Below are 15,369 nucleotides of genomic sequence, written 5' to 3'. Positions count from 1 at the left end.
TTCTATTGTTCAATCATCCACATATCTTTCAGGTGAAAAAGGAGCCAGTGGACCCCCTGGACCCAAAGGTATGTTGACCAATTAGGTATATTTTGTGGTTATTTACTTTAGATTCCTTTAGATATGGATACTGTCCATGGGTTTTACCCTTATCCATCTTTGGCTTTTTCTTCTGTACTTTTGTCAGAAAGCAGACTTTATTTTCTCTGATGGAAACATTTTACAATGAAGCAATCTCACAGAATGCATCCCTTTTTTGTACCACAGGTGATCAGGGTGAGAAGGGTGCTCGTGGAATGACAGGTCAGTGGATTGAAATACTGGAGTAACAGCCAACCTAATAAAAGTATAGCCCAGCCAGTCCCAGTTAGAGTTCTGAAACACTATAATGATGTTACAGGTTATAGGAGTTTTATTTTTGCACCAAAATTATAAACAAATGGATCCCATTCTGGATTCCAGTAATTTTGGTAGCAATCTGTGTATTTAGCTTTAGGAAAATCCTCTCTCACATGCCCTGTATTCACATCACTTGAGCATTTCTAATGCTTGGAGACAGTCATGAATCATGAGGCCTGTACATCCTGTCAATGCTGGTTTTTGGTTGCAAAGCAGCAAATGTTGCTGACAGAATTGTCCCAGAGTTGTTTGATTCATTTTAATACTATTTTGCTACAGGTGAACAAGGCTCAAGAGGAATACCTGGACCTCCAGGAGAGCCAGGGCCTAAAGGACCTGTAGGTGGGTACCAGAAAGCAGCTGTATTTATATGTGAGGCAATGTCATTGCCACCCAGATTGTGTTTCTGTGAGCACAGACAAAGAAACAACACGGGAATGGAATCATGCTTGTTGTGGTCCTAGGTCTTTCCTTTAGACAGCTGTGATTAGTCTGTACACTCAGAAAAAAAATGTCCTACAGTTAAGTTTTGAATGAATGCTTCCTGGACCTTCAGTAACTGCAGCCAAGGTTTCTCTCAGATTCAATGTGATAGAAAGCCACTCCTAGACTTAGGGCTGTGCTCCACTTTGGAGGAAGAGAGGATAACTGTGGTACTGTTTCAGAAGTCCCTGACAATCTCTTTCTTTGGACAGGACAAGCTGGTCGTGATGGACAGCCAGGTGAAAAAGGTAAGGGCTTCCTTTGAGGTAGAAGTGCAGGTACATTCTGAATTGACAGGAGGTTGATTTGTAAAAGGGGTGGGATAAAGATGGCAGCAGATTCGTGTTCTGGGATCTTCTGTCTCAGAACTCTAGAGTCAGCCTGTAAACATGGAACTGAGACATAATGGAGCAGGCTGTAAACTTGTGACAGAGATACCTCTCTACAGAACTCTTCTGTCATTAATGTTCCCCTCCCAGGCACTGATGCTGGAGATGGCCACTTGGCTGTGAGAATACAATAGGTAGAAAGTGCTGCAGGAATGCTGTGTTTGAATGGCTTGGTAGATTGTATGTCAGTGACTTCTGTCTCATTAGTGGTGATTGTGTCCCTAGGTGAACCAGGTCTTATGGGAATGCCAGGTGCCAGAGGCCCTCCAGGACCCACTGGAGATGCTGGAGAGCCAGGTAAGAACGTACAGAGAACAACAATGCTTTTTGCTCAGTCAGGAACACAGATGTATGTGTCAATTTCCAGTCTTAATTTGAATTTAAGTCTGGCAGAGGATCTCTGTATTCTTAAGGTGATAATGAAAGGAAAATACATAGAGAATCTAGACCCTTTATGATCCCAAAATTGCCCACAGTGCAAGCATCAGCTGCTGTGAGCTGATTTACATACCAGTTGCTAAGCCAGTTTCCACCACTTGAGAATTGTGTGCTATAATTTCACAAAAATGTAATTTTTTCTCCCTGTCTATCCTTTTCCCACATGAAATTTTTTTAGAGATCTTAACAGTTTTTGCCTTTTTCTAACAGGTCTTACAGGACCTCAAGGACCGCCAGGTAGGCTTTTCCATATTCCAATGTATCAATGGCACACTTTGATATGGGTTCAAAAAACCCTTGTAATTTTCCCTCTATGGTGCTCAGAGTTTCCAAAGTGATATCCCAAGGTTTCCACATCTCCTTTGGCTTTTGAGACAGGTTTTGTGCAAGATGTGTGATTTTTGAGCAGTACAAGGCTTTTGAGTGTTGAAATTTTGCCTTTCCCCAAAACATAACATTTCCCTATGTATCATTGAAAAGTCCTTCTAATCAGCAGCAGAAACAGAAGGGAGAGGATGTAGCAATAGAGATGTAAACAGAGGATGTGACATCTCTAAGCAGAGGTAGTTATGGGGGGACAGTTCATTAGGGATTCATCCAGGAGCCTCAGGACAGGTAGCAGTACCTAGAAGAAGCTACAGGTAAATCTGTGAAGCAGTGTCATCAGCCAGGGAGCAGTGGGATCAGGGAAGCCCAGGGACACAACCAACTCAGTCTGTTCCTCCACTTGCTTATAAAGTCCTCAGGGACTTGCTTATAAAGGCTGAAAACTGGGGTCTTGAGTAGGGAGCTCCTTCTATAAACCCTCAAGTGAAACAGCTGGGGTACCTGAAAAACATACAGCAAACAATATTTGCACTAACTATTTTTAATTATTGATCTACCTCGTATCAGGACTTCCAGGCAACCCAGGCCGACCAGGGGCTAAAGGTGAGTTTTGTTTTTTCTCTAATGCTCATTTTCTCTTTAGGGATTTAATTTTAGCAGGGATTAGCTGCTCCACTGAGCAGTCCCTGGATCAACAGTGGCATCTAGTGGCTTTGGGAAGGGAAGGTTTGAGAAGCACGCTAGGCAGAGCTTCCCTGAACGTACACGGAGGGCAGTGAGGGCATCTGCTGAGGGAGTTGGCATGACAGCTCTCCTCTGAGCAAGCCTTTGAAGCCCGGTTCTGCCCTGAGCATAAGATGCCTGGTGACTGCAGTGGAAGCTGTGTGCCTGCCTCAGATAAATCAAGCTATTGCCTATGCTGGCAGATGTAGTGCTTGGAAAGCTGATCAGAGGGCATCTCTGGATTAGCACAGCACTCTTGCTTCTCCCCTGACCTTCTAGTGCTGTGACTTCTCAGACAAGAGATCAAGAGCAGAAAGAGCAGAAACTACATGCTCAATAGTACAATGTTATTGAGCTTATTATAGCTCTTACCTGTCCCCCTAAAAAGAAGCTCAACTTTTGTACCTTTATTTTCCTAGGAGAACCTGGAGCTCCAGGAAAAGTCGTAAATGCAGGTATGTAGTGCTGTGAGGGGTCACACTTCTGATTTAGGAGAGTTTTCTCTGGGGTTTTTTTGTGCCTCCTCAATTCATCTTGACTGTGTGTCAGACCTGTACTGGGGCTCCCTGTGCTGGGAGAATATGTATGTCATAGATGTGGTATTCCTTAAGCACAGATTTGTGCACGTTCACTGGGTGTGTGAATATGTGTCTGTGTGCAAATCTATGTCCTTGTTTTTCAGAGGGTTCATCAACTATTACTCTGCCAGGCCCACCAGGTCCTCCAGGCCCACCTGGCCCCACTGGTCCCCCAGGTGTTCCAGGTGAGTACTGATGAGTACAAAATAGTGATAGGTCAAATCCAGGGACTAGAATCAAGCTCTTTCACTGCTCAGGAAGGCAGCCTTGTGTCTAATCCCTTTCCCAGCACTGTTGCTGAAATTAGGAAGTGCTTGTTTTTCAGTCTCAGCTTTATGCTCAAGGCAGCAGAACTCCCACTCACACATCTGTAAATCTTTCTCACACACACACACTGGCTGTACATGGGCTCAGGCCTCAGACTCCTCTGTCCCAGTCAGACACTGCCCTCCAGCATGCTGGCGTCAGGCAGCAGAGTTCCCGAGCCCTGATTCTCATGGCACTTCTGTGCCTGGAGCTAGTCCTGGAGCTGGTTTGGCAGAGACAGTCTCAGTTTGCAGTATGGAATGTGAGATAAGAGTTAGGCCTTTTGCATTCCTTTTCTGTTGTGGTCAGTGCCATTCTGGTTATTACCCCACTCCAAGAGGCACCAAGCATTTTAATTGCCAGGTGGTGGAAATTTAAGTAATATATGGGGCATTGATTAATTCATACCCCATAGCAATTCCATTTAGTTGTGTAGAAAAATGCTTTTTTTATAGTCTTAGTTCTTGTAAAAGTCCTATTTATTATTTTCTGCTATTGTAAAATACAGCCAGTAAAATCTAATGAAATTTGGGGTTTTTTCCTTTGAAACTAGGTCCTGTTGGACCAGCTGGTCTCCCTGGACAGCAAGGTACCATTTTCCTTCAGCTTTGATTATGCTTCTTAAAAAAGGAATTAATTAGGCTTTTTTTGTTTCTAATTCTCTAAGCCCTTGGCACATTCCTTCTTCCTTTTGTTTGCAGATTTCTTCCTTTCAGTTCATTTTGTTGCATTATTTGGATTAATTAATCTAGTAAAGAATTTTTATAATTATTTGTTTTCCTGGGGAAGAAGGAGGGTGGTAAGAGGGTGATAAGAGCCAGTGTAATGTGGATGCTGCTAATGTCTTTTTTTTTCTTATTCCATTTTTCCAGAAGGCTGGTATTTCTAAGGCACTTCTCAAGTGCTGTTGCCTTTCTGTGACAGGGGATATAGCCCAGCTGGATACCTCCTGCCATTTTGAAAGGCAGCAGAATAAGCTAGAGTCAAATTGGGATTAATGTGACTGTGAAGGCACTGCCAGTTGGGCAGACATCTCTTAGAAAGGGCCTGAACAGAACTGACCCCTAAGAACCTTTCTTAGCTCGTTTTCTGTGATCCTGTTAGAGCAAACTGAGCATAATTTGAACATTTGAATGCAGTGTCCCTCAGATCTGTGGACTGAGTTCATGCTCCCAGTTCTCATAAGAAAAGTCTGAATCTCTTGCAAGAGTAGGCACAGAATGTCACCCTCTCTCAGTTACATAACTCCCTTTCTCTTTTGCCTTTTTTTTATTTTATTTTTTTTTTTTTTCCTGGAAAAAGGTCCACGGGGTGAGAAAGGATCCCCAGGTGAAGCTGTGATAGAAACCATCAGAACAGAAGTCTCATCATTAGCATCTCAAAGTAAGTGGCCCTGCCTTTCCACTCCTTTGCCTGGAAATTTGACAGAGCTTCAAGGCCTGCTCACAGCTACCAAGAGATGCCTCTAACTCTTTCTTCTCAATGTGACATGGGGCAAGTGTGTGTGTGTGTAGTGGTGTGTCTGCAATGCCAGCTACCTCTTCTTCCCTCCTCATCTGTGCATCCCAAAGTGCTTTCAAAAGGAAGCAGATGGCATCAGGCCCACATCATAGAGAATGAAGCTGAGGAATGGTGCCTGGTAAGCGGCACTAACAGGGGAGATAATCACAGAGCTGAGAGCTTTCAGCCACTGAGTTTACACAGGGCAGTTCCCTGTGCAATATGAGCATGGAGCCCTCTGTAAAATGAGAACCAATTTGAAAAGGCATGTTAATCTAAGCAGCAGAATAATCTCACTTCAAATTAAAGGATGAATTCACAGGTGAGTCAACAAATAAATAAAGAATAATAAAAATAATTAAAATAAATAAATAATAATAAACCTTAGAATAAATTTAATTATTTAAAATGTAATATTTTGTAAAAATTTTAAATTTTTAAAATGAAAATAAGTGGAGCAGAACAGAATGGTTTAACAACATTCCAAGAAGAGTGCTTGCTCTGTGCAACACTAGATGTGTGATGCACTTAGAGTTGCTATTCCTAGGATCTGGGACCTCTGCAAGTTTGCAGCAAGGTAGAAGAGGGCATAAAATTATAAATTATCCTTACCTGATCACCATCTGAATGAAGCTGTGTAGATTCAGACCATTAGTTCCCCATTCAGGCACCCTGGATCACAGCATCACTGAACTTTGAGCTTGTGCCTCAGCTTGGAGGTGAGGATACATCACACAGTACAATCAAGACAACACAGTGCAGCTACTTGTAAAACAACATCTGTGTTATGTTCTCCTCCCAAAACTTGCATCTTTTAAAGAATCTTTCCTCTCCTTGAAGTTCTTTCCTTCCTTCTTTAGCCTTTAAGTCCTTTGCTCTTTCTCTCAACAACCATTTCTCCTTCCTGTTCCCAGTATCCTGCTCAGAGCTGTATTTTGCTTCATGTCCTAACCAAACACATCTCTCCTCTCCTTCCTCTACTTCATCTTGGGCTTAGGTCACCCAGGTCCCATCGTAGTCCACCTTTGATCGTAAGAGCTTCTATCAGCAATATATTGACAGTTTCCATAGCAGCAGTCGCTCCATAGCAACGATTTTCCCTTGTTTGTGTTTTTTCTTTTACTCAGTGCTGGGAGATTTACATGGGCGAGCAGGACCCCCAGGTCCCCCTGGACCACCAGGTATGTAACATACAGAGCTCAGTGCCTAAGCAAGGAATGCTGACACAACATGGCACGTTTCTGGGCCATGCAGTTGGCTGAGTAAATGTTCCCTAATATCCCTGTTTCTTTTGTCATCAGGTGAATCTGTACAGGGACCTCCTGGACCTCGTGGTCCCCCAGGTAAGAGCTTGTTCCTCTGAAACCCAACTGGAAAGTGGGAGGTTTTTTCCAAGGCCTAGAGTTGGAAGCAGAATGTCACATAGTGAGTTTCTACCAACACAATTTCAGTGCAGCAAGATGCTGCCCAACAAAAAACATTTGTTTTTGCAGAGGGTTCTAGCCAGAGTATTAATTAGTAAAATCCATACTTTTTGGGAAGACACTCAAAGTTTTCAAAGTTGCCAAAGGAAGTAACTGCATTCAATTCCATATTTACTTCTTGCTTGTCCAGCCTTAACTTTCAGCTGTGGACATATGGGGAGGTTTTTATCACAAGGCACATATCCCCATGCCCCATCCTGTAACATAGATCTCCCTTTCTCAATCAGAACAGGGAAGGTGTTGGAGGACATGTGACAGGAATAGAACCCCACTTCTTGCTCTCTGCTTAGTAGGAAAAGGGAGCAAGTTAGGTGTGTGATGGGATAGGCACCCAGTACCACAAAGAAAGGAATTTGTCTGTCCTTTTCTGCTGTGGTGGCAAATTATAGTGAAAAGTAACTACCAGGGATAGATGTGTGAAGGAAACAGTGATAAGGGCCTCCACTGGGAAATACTCAAGCTAAGGCCATGGCTGGAGATGTAGCAGCTCTTATGTTCATTTACTTATACTGCTGAGGCTGATCCTTCCTGAAGCCTTTCTGTGTACATTTTGCCTAGGAGAAGGATTGCCAGGACCTCCAGGCCCACCAGGGAGACCAGGATCATCCATGTCCACCTCAGGTAGGTTCTTGCCACTCATTCTATCACCTGGTCCTGGGAATGTCCTGTTGGGGCTCCAGAAAGCACATATGTGGCTTGGACCAAGTAGAGCCAGAGAAACCTTGTTTCATGTTTTGTTGGATGCCATGAAGAAATCTTTGTTTGAATTGCAGAAGCATTCTTCACAGGCCCACCAGGTCCACCAGGTCCACCAGGCCCTAAGGGAGACCAAGGTGGGTATATTGTGCTGCCTCACCAAAGTGCTAGAGGGATCTCAGCACCTTGACTGAAAAGAAGGAAGGGCTTAGGAGCAGAAAATCCTGCCTTTCTCTGTTTGTAAGAAAGCAAGCACAGTTGTCATTAAGTAGGACTGCTGTAAAGCAAATCAGTCTTTGTCAAAGAAATTTATTGGTCTCCAGTACTGGTGTCAAAGCAGTCACTGTATTCAGAACCAAACTTTGCAAGCCCATTACACTCAAGAACATTCAGAACTTCAGATTTGTCATTGAAGGGGACAGCCTTTTGCAAAATGCACTGTGGACTAAGTCAGTGCAAGGAGTTGGCCCTGTGAAGTGTAGCTCAACTCAGCTGTCAAGAAAACATGGACCTGCTCCCTTTACCCATTTCTCCCCTACAAACTGAAGGCCAAGATGATATGCTGCAGTGTGGGCTGGGATGTTGCTGATGAGAATAAAGCAAATCCTAACACTGTTCCTCTCCTTCCCTGTTCACAGGTGAACGAGGTCCCCGGGGATTCACAGGTAAGGAGATATCAGTGGGTTTCAGGGTAGCTTGCCTGGGTGTATGAGTGCTCCTTCATTTCTTTGTCTCATGCAGGAGAACCGGGTGACCCTGGCCTTTCAGCATTCTCCTCCCATGGTTAGTCTGTGCCCCCCTTTCCTCTTTTGAATTCATTATCCCTGGGCTGAAATCAGGCCAAAATCCTGCTCTAGTCATTCTAGCTTAATTTTACTGGAGCCGGGATTTTGTCTACATACTTTATTCCTGTGAATCTCTGACTCTCTTTCTGCAACTGGCAGGTGAAAGAGTCACCATACAGGGACCCCCAGGCCCACCTGGCCCACCTGGACCAAAAGGTGAAGTTAAAAATCTTCTTTCTTTTATTGGGGGTGGTCTCACACATCCAAGCATGGTTGAGACTAAAGGATGGAACAACCCAGTCCTTTGGGAACTAGAGCTGTGCTCACCCCTGCCTTTTCAGGAAAAGCAGGACCACAGCAATAGAATTGGCACTTGACAAGGTCACAGAAGGCTCAGGAAAGCTGCCATGGTCTCTTACGCTCTTTCCCAAAAATGGCATTTCAAGACACTCATTGCAAGGGCTGGGTAGTTGCTTCTCTGTAACTCAACTGTTTCACATGACCAAGTATGCAGCATGCAATCACACCCATTACAAGTGTCTGTCTCCCTCACTCTTTTCCAGGTGATGCAGGTGTCCCAGGTGCACCTGGCATCCCAGGAGCATCTCGAGGTAAGAGACGAGACCATCATTGCTCTGATATTAAGAAGGAATGTTGATATCCTGGTGGAGGCTTTTACAAATCTCCTTTGACTTTTACCAGTGTGGGTGCCAACGTAATGCTGATGGGATTTGTGTTCAAAACCTTTTTTTGCACAGCTTGCCTTAAGTCAGAAAATTTAAGAATTGAGAGGGAGTTTTTTGCCAACTTACTGAGACTCGTTTAGGCCAGAATTTTGCCTCTGTGTGGATAGGTTCTTGAACTGGTGCTGCCCAGGCTGACTGGGATTGGGAGCAGCAGGGCAAAGGTGTTAGACTAATGAGCCTGAGCTCTATGATCTCCATCTATATTCAGCACAGCACTGCACTCTAGTGCATATTCATATAGTGCAATATCTTCATATTCAATTTCCAAAGGTCTTTCCAGGCCTGTGGGAAGGGCTTAATGCAAATACACTTCACTATCACTTGGTCTAATGCAACTGTGCCACAAATGCTCCTTCTCCTTACAATGCTTTCTGTAGGTGGCTCCAGACAAATTCAGGGACCCCCAGGACCTCCTGGGCCACCTGGTCCTCCTGGCCCAAGTGGAGGTTCATCTCAGGAGATTCAGCAGTATGTGACTGACTACCTGAAGAGTGAGTATAATGAGATTTTTGCTGTGGGTCAACAGTTTCATGCCTATCTCTGTTTTGCTCTCTAGGGCCTTGTCCCTCTCTATTATAAATAACAGCCCTGCTACTCTGGGCTTATTTCTGCTGAATACTGTGAGGTGCTGTTGTCCACTGTGGCCTCTGTAGAACTGTCCTTCTGTTGTCCCATTCTTTGTCAGAGGAAGAGGGTCTGGTAATTGTGCATATGGTCAGTCTTCCCTCTTAGTGATGTGGGCATATCTTGGGTTTTCTACACAGGTGACAACGTCAGACATTATTTCACTGGTGCCCAAGGCCCACCAGGCCCTCCAGGTCCACCTGGACTTATCACCACTGCAGATGGGATGACCTTGGATTATGCAGAGCTGGCTACCCGTGTCATGAGCTATATGACAAGTAAGCACCATGTTGGTAAACTCTGTACTGAGTCATTCCCTCAGCTGAGCTTGTGCAGCACCTAGGAGGTGAGAACCAGAGGAGAAGTCTTTCAATAGCTGCATTCCAACCAGATAATTCATCTTCAGCAGTCTAGGCCCAGGACTCTACATAGCTGAGGTGTTCTCTGAGCTTTGTCCTTTTTTAATGGTTAGATTAATTAGCAGTTGCTGCTGTTTAAAAAGTCTTATATTAAACATTTATTGTTAGACTCTTTGACACCCCAAAGACCCCAAACAGAGATGGCTTTATTTAGTATATGTGGTCTCAAGTATTTGGGGGTTGTCTTGTGTGCTTGGGGCTCTCCTAAAGTAGATGGAGTCCCCAGAACTTTTGGATGTAGCCTAGAATCTCAACCAGAAATGCACAGAGCACACAGCTGTGTATGATGACCAGGAGATGACCAGGATGTATGAGAGAGCAGCTGTTTCATAGCTGGGGGCATGAGAAGCCCATTCTACCAGTTAATTAATTCATCATTTCTTTGTTCTTTCCTGACACCCCCCTCACCTTCTGTCTCATACCAGCTCATGTAAAAACTTTTCATTCCCACAGGCTCTTCAGGTCGCTACGAGTCATTGTCTAGCTCAGTATCCACTACATCCATTTTGTACCAAGAACTTCTGGACCTGCTGCAAAGTAAGTGACCCTCAAGGGAAACATGGGATTGAGGGTAAAGCATCCTGGAGATCTCCCTTTCCTTTCCAGTCTCCAGTCTGCAACTGGAGTTATCTGCAGCTATTTCAGAGTGTTTTACTTTCCAGCTCCCCCACTCTCAGTGTTCCCCCCCATAGCCTTGATATGTTGTTCTTAATGTGAAGGGGATCTCCAACTCTGTATTCTTTTCTATATATACTGTTACTGTGGGCTGACAGGTAAATCTCCAGGATGTAATTTGGCTGACCCTGAAGGTATTGATGATGCTGGCCAGCACTGTGCTCCAAATGGCTCCAAAGTGACACAAAGCTCAGCATGGTCTTTCCCAGCTGAGTTGCTTTTCATTGCCTTTACCCAAAAAGTTGTCCAAGGTGTCCTGAAAAAAACAGAGAAAAAAACAAAACAAAACCTTAAGCAATCCAAATTCTCATCCTCCTCATACCCTTATATAGGAGGTTCCCAGCCTTGTCACAAATGTTTCTGGCACCATATACAGGACAATTCACTCAGAAAAGAGGGAGGAAAGGAGCTTTGCATCCATAGATTTTGATGGTTTCCCTGGTGGAGGGGGCTCAGCTCACAGGCTGGGAACTCCTCACACTTGGTGTCTGTGCAGCAGCTGGACAGCCTTAAAAGATGCTTTTCTTCATTTCTAGGAGAAGAAATTCGTCAGTATCTCATTGGACCTCAGGGCCCACCGGGACCTCCTGGGCCAGGGGGAGATGGAATGTCTCTGTCACTGGATTATGATGAGCTGACGAGGCGGTTTATCAGCTACTTGTCAAGTAATGGTTTTATTAGTGTGTGTTTCCCTCTGTTCCTTTGGGAGCCCAGCACAAAGCTCATGCTGTCTAGTCAGTAGAAATTATTCCAGTGCTAGTTGTGTGAATCCCTGTGTAGAGAGATCTCCTCACAGGGACTGTGAGACTTGGAAGAGAACAAAGTTACCCTGTAGCTAAGATACCACTGGCAGACTAGTAATGAATCCTTTTTTTGTTAAAATTGAGCTCAGGAACAAAATTTCATCTTAGCCATCTTAGAAGTCACATTAACACTTTTAAGTGCCTTTCTAACCTTTAACTCTATGGTTAAGACATATTTTCCTGTAAAACAGTTGGTCTATGCCCACTTTGTGTCAAGCAGCTCAGGCAACAAAGTCTTAGAAGTTAGTTGAAACAATTTCTATGTCGCTGCTTCATTTTCCCATCTGTAAAGGGGTGATACGGCATACAAGAGCTGTTTGACAGAGAATACTCTTTGAGCATCCCAGCAGCAGTGCTAAAATACCTAATCCTGGTAGCTGCAACTGTCTGCTTAAAAACACAGCCTGGTCCACGCTCAGTTTCTCTGAACTGCTCTTTGAGACCAGATGTCACTAGTGAGTACTCCTAAGATGGGGAGAATTTTCAGTAGGAAACTGCAGTATAATGGCAGAACTTCAATGGCTCAGGCAGGACAGCTGCCTTTTGTCAGCAGGGACATTTAATTAACACAAATCACAAAGTGCAGAGTGTTGCCCTAGAGTGTTGCAGCTGAGCTGCAAGTCCAGGGGTGCCCCCACCATGTAACAGGTTCATGAGTTGCAGAGCTTTTGCCAGGAGTAGAAGTCTGCTGCCTGCTTGTCTGTGGGTGTCCTTGGGATTGTCAGGGCAAAGTCACAAGTCCAGAGCAAGGTTTGAGCTCTGGCTCCTGGCACAGCTTGCTGATGGGGCCACTCCACTCTGCAGGAGCCCCTCCAGACAAGCCCTGTGGCCTGTCTACTTACACTGTAACAGCCTGTTCTTATAACGTGAATCTGTTTGATTTTGCAGGTTCTGGGATGAGCATTGGACTGCCTGGACCACCTGGGCCTCCAGGATCACCTGGTATATCTTACAGCGACCTGACAGCTTACCTGCGAAGTAAGACAACTTCTTCACTCCCTGCCACGGAGCTCTACATTCCCCCAGGATCCTTTTTACTGTCTTAGTCACAGAATTTCCCTTTTTGACTCTGATCATGAATGACCCTCAGATGGTCCTTTGTCCTTAGCAGCACTCCAGGCCTCTGTTGGCACCTGGACACTCCACAGGGGGCTGCAGCTTCATCACCATGCTCCTGTGAGGAGCAACAGCAGTGGTGCTGTCTTGGAGATGGGCATGAAGGAGCCCTTTGTTGTGTCCAAACTCTGCAGCATAAAGGCATCATTTCTTACACCTCTTTAAAAGTATATTTTAAAAATAGGGACTTTACACTCTTTGGAATCACCTGACTGTCCAGTGTGATATCTAAATGCAGGGAAGTGGGGTGCACCAAGAAGGCTGCACCAGGAGGTACTAGAGAGAAAGCAAAACTTCTGCTTGGCTATATCTGGCATAACCTGTATTGTCAAGGAACATTCATTAGGGTTGTGGCTGTTTGGGTGACTTCTTTTCTTCCCTTGTGTCTTACAGACTCTGAATTCAGTGGCATTGTTGGGCCCCCTGGTCCTACAGGCCCTCCAGGACCTCCAGGGATCCCTGGATCACCAGGCACCTCTCTGGAGGACATCTCTGCCTACCTTCAAAGTAAAGCATTTGTGTTTCTCACAGCTGCCAGGGTGATTTTTTTTTTAGCTGCTGGGGGGACTTGAGGCTGAGATTTAGCTTAGCAGGGATGTGACTGCCCACTGGACGCAAAGTCACTATAAAGAAAATATTTTTGTCAGTGTTGTCCATAAAGGGATGGAAGTTGGGGTTAGAGCCTCTAAACTTTCAAGACCCCCAAATATGTGAAATTTTCTTATCTTCTCTTTCCTCTGATGGAAAATAATTCTTTTTCTCTCTCAAGATGTTGGATACTCTTCCCTTTCTGGAGTTCGGGGCCCACCTGGCCCTCCTGGCCCTCCAGGACCACCAGGTTTCTCTGGAACTGGCCTCCTGTCCTATGCTGACATCACCAACAATGACGAGTTCAGGAGTGAGCTGATCCAGTACCTGAAGAGTAAGGGAATACCATCCATCCCTCCTACACACATCCCAAGACATGCTTTACCTTGTGTAGGTCACTGGCTCTGCCACAGCTGAGACATTCCTGTAGGAGCCTTCCCTGAACTGGGGCTACAGCAACACCTTCCCTCTACAGCCAGGTCTACAGGAGTGTGCTGCACCCTGTAGGCTTTTCTCCTCTCAGTCCAACTGCCAGCCAAAGTCTGTGTTGTGAGACAAAAGGGACAAGCACTGGGTAGTTACAGTTGGCCTGTGTTGAAAATGGGTCCCTAGAAGGTCACCAGCAGAGTTTTAGCAAGGGAAAAGCATTTTCTTTGGCAAACACCTGCTCAGAGAGCCATGGATAATGGAGGGGTTGGAAGGCAGCACTGAGCTGGCTGTGAAACACCAATGGTCTGAGCTCATCCTGGCAAGTCGTCCAGGGCAGGCTTTGAAAAACATTTCAGTTTTGGCAAACTGGTCACAGAAGGTCTCTTTTGGCAGAAGTGCTGAAATTGGCCTGAGGAGTGCAGCCTTCTGAAAAATCATTGGGCATTTTCCTAAGATTGGGCACACAAAATTGTTGGAGAGATGGGAAGGAGGAGGGTGTCCTGCCATCTGTGAAATACAATGTTGACATGTGCATGCTGCCTGAGAAATGGCACTGGATGAGGGTCACTGATAGTTGGGTTGGTGGGATGGATTGGTGGGACAGAACTTCACACTCCAGTCTTCATTCGGGTGGTAGCACAGGATCTCTGTCAAGCCCAGTGTCCCTGAAGTTCCCCCCTTGTATTTTGTAGGTGATGAAGTTCGAAGCTACATCTCAGGACCCCCTGGGCCCCCTGGGCCACCGGGACCCAAGGGAGACAGTGGCTTTGTGTCTGGGTCTATGTCTTCATCATACCAAGGCTTACGAGCTTCTGAGCACTTGCATGGAGGATCCCTTGGTGCTGAGGGCTCCCACGGGGGCTCACTGGGCACAGGCAGCTCGTATGGCAGCTCCATGAGCAGCAGATCCTCTTACCATGCCTCCATGGGCAGCGATGGCGCTTACGATGCCTCCATGGGCACAGACAGGTCCTTTGATGGGCTGCTGACAGAGGAGGAAACACTCAGATCAGCGGGGTCAAGCAGATCTTACAGCAACTCCTTCACTGGTTCCCTGGATTACAACGAGCTGGCACTCCGTGTGTCAGAGAGCCTGCAGAGTGAGTGCAATGCCTGCTCATCCTGACCCTCCCTATCCCAGCCTCCAACTCCAAAACCCCTGTGCCTGGACATGCTGTTCACTTCCTTCTCCTTCCTGCTGCCTACATGTCTCCCTTACACCTTCTGCCTCAGCATGCAGCCACAGCTCTCCCAGAGGTCCTTTCAAATGACATCTTTCATTCCACAGGCCGAGGTATTCTCCAGGACCTGATGTCTTACACAGCACAGGGGCCTGCAGGTCCCCCAGGCCCTCCTGGTCCCCCTGGCATCAGCAAGATCTTTGCAGCCTATGGCAATGTCACCGCAGATCTCATGGACTTCTTTAGAAGTGAGTGACATTTTGGTTTGGCATTTCTAGCTCATGCATATTAGATCTCCTAAGCCTCTCACAAACCTATTGATCTTCTCACACTGCAAAAGTCAAGGTGCAGAGTTGAAGGTGGATGGTCTTTACATCTCCTTCCTTCCTTGCTGGGGAGGTGCAGTCTTATCATTAGGAAGGACGTTTTTCCCACTGTTGGTAGGAAACTCATCCCAAACCCTGAAGGCCTCTGTGCTTACAAGCTCTGTGGCCCATTTTAACATGGCTAGGCTGGCACATGTACAGAAAAATGAGCCAGCTGCTCGCTCTGCTCTCAGATTCTCCGCCCTGAGCATGGGCCAGCTCCAGCCCTAGTGACAGCCAGGACATCCAGAGAGAATGACAGAGCACTGCTGGTGAAATGACATCACAGCCTGTCCTTGAAACTTTGTTGGGACC

At 45.7% G+C, this 15,369-nt stretch overlaps 1 protein-coding gene across 1 annotated transcript in view; it reads left to right on the top strand.

Annotated features, from left to right (window-relative positions):
* COL17A1 (collagen type XVII alpha 1 chain) overlaps positions 1-15,369 on the top strand; it is a 34,105-nt gene that overhangs the window by 17,765 nt on the left and 971 nt on the right. The window contains exons 26-53 of the mRNA XM_021536227.3: positions 33-68; positions 268-303; positions 679-741; positions 1,095-1,130; positions 1,497-1,568; positions 1,920-1,946; positions 2,604-2,639; positions 3,179-3,214; positions 3,442-3,522; positions 4,197-4,232; positions 4,946-5,026; positions 6,271-6,324; positions 6,445-6,486; positions 7,192-7,248; positions 7,401-7,460; positions 7,962-7,988; positions 8,065-8,106; positions 8,268-8,324; positions 8,672-8,719; positions 9,232-9,345; positions 9,619-9,756; positions 10,351-10,434; positions 11,109-11,237; positions 12,264-12,353; positions 12,885-12,998; positions 13,261-13,413; positions 14,201-14,608; positions 14,797-14,937. Of these exons, the coding sequence (XP_021391902.2) occupies positions 33-68; positions 268-303; positions 679-741; positions 1,095-1,130; positions 1,497-1,568; positions 1,920-1,946; positions 2,604-2,639; positions 3,179-3,214; positions 3,442-3,522; positions 4,197-4,232; positions 4,946-5,026; positions 6,271-6,324; positions 6,445-6,486; positions 7,192-7,248; positions 7,401-7,460; positions 7,962-7,988; positions 8,065-8,106; positions 8,268-8,324; positions 8,672-8,719; positions 9,232-9,345; positions 9,619-9,756; positions 10,351-10,434; positions 11,109-11,237; positions 12,264-12,353; positions 12,885-12,998; positions 13,261-13,413; positions 14,201-14,608; positions 14,797-14,937 (2,298 nt within the window). The remainder of the gene's footprint in view (positions 1-32; positions 69-267; positions 304-678; positions 742-1,094; positions 1,131-1,496; positions 1,569-1,919; positions 1,947-2,603; positions 2,640-3,178; positions 3,215-3,441; positions 3,523-4,196; positions 4,233-4,945; positions 5,027-6,270; positions 6,325-6,444; positions 6,487-7,191; positions 7,249-7,400; positions 7,461-7,961; positions 7,989-8,064; positions 8,107-8,267; positions 8,325-8,671; positions 8,720-9,231; positions 9,346-9,618; positions 9,757-10,350; positions 10,435-11,108; positions 11,238-12,263; positions 12,354-12,884; positions 12,999-13,260; positions 13,414-14,200; positions 14,609-14,796; positions 14,938-15,369) is intronic.

The sequence above is a fragment of the Lonchura striata genome, chromosome 7 (assembly GCF_046129695.1).
Source record: "Lonchura striata isolate bLonStr1 chromosome 7, bLonStr1.mat, whole genome shotgun sequence".
NCBI lineage: Eukaryota > Metazoa > Chordata > Aves > Passeriformes > Estrildidae > Lonchura > Lonchura striata.
This window is presented reverse-complemented; position numbering and strand designations above follow the sequence as displayed.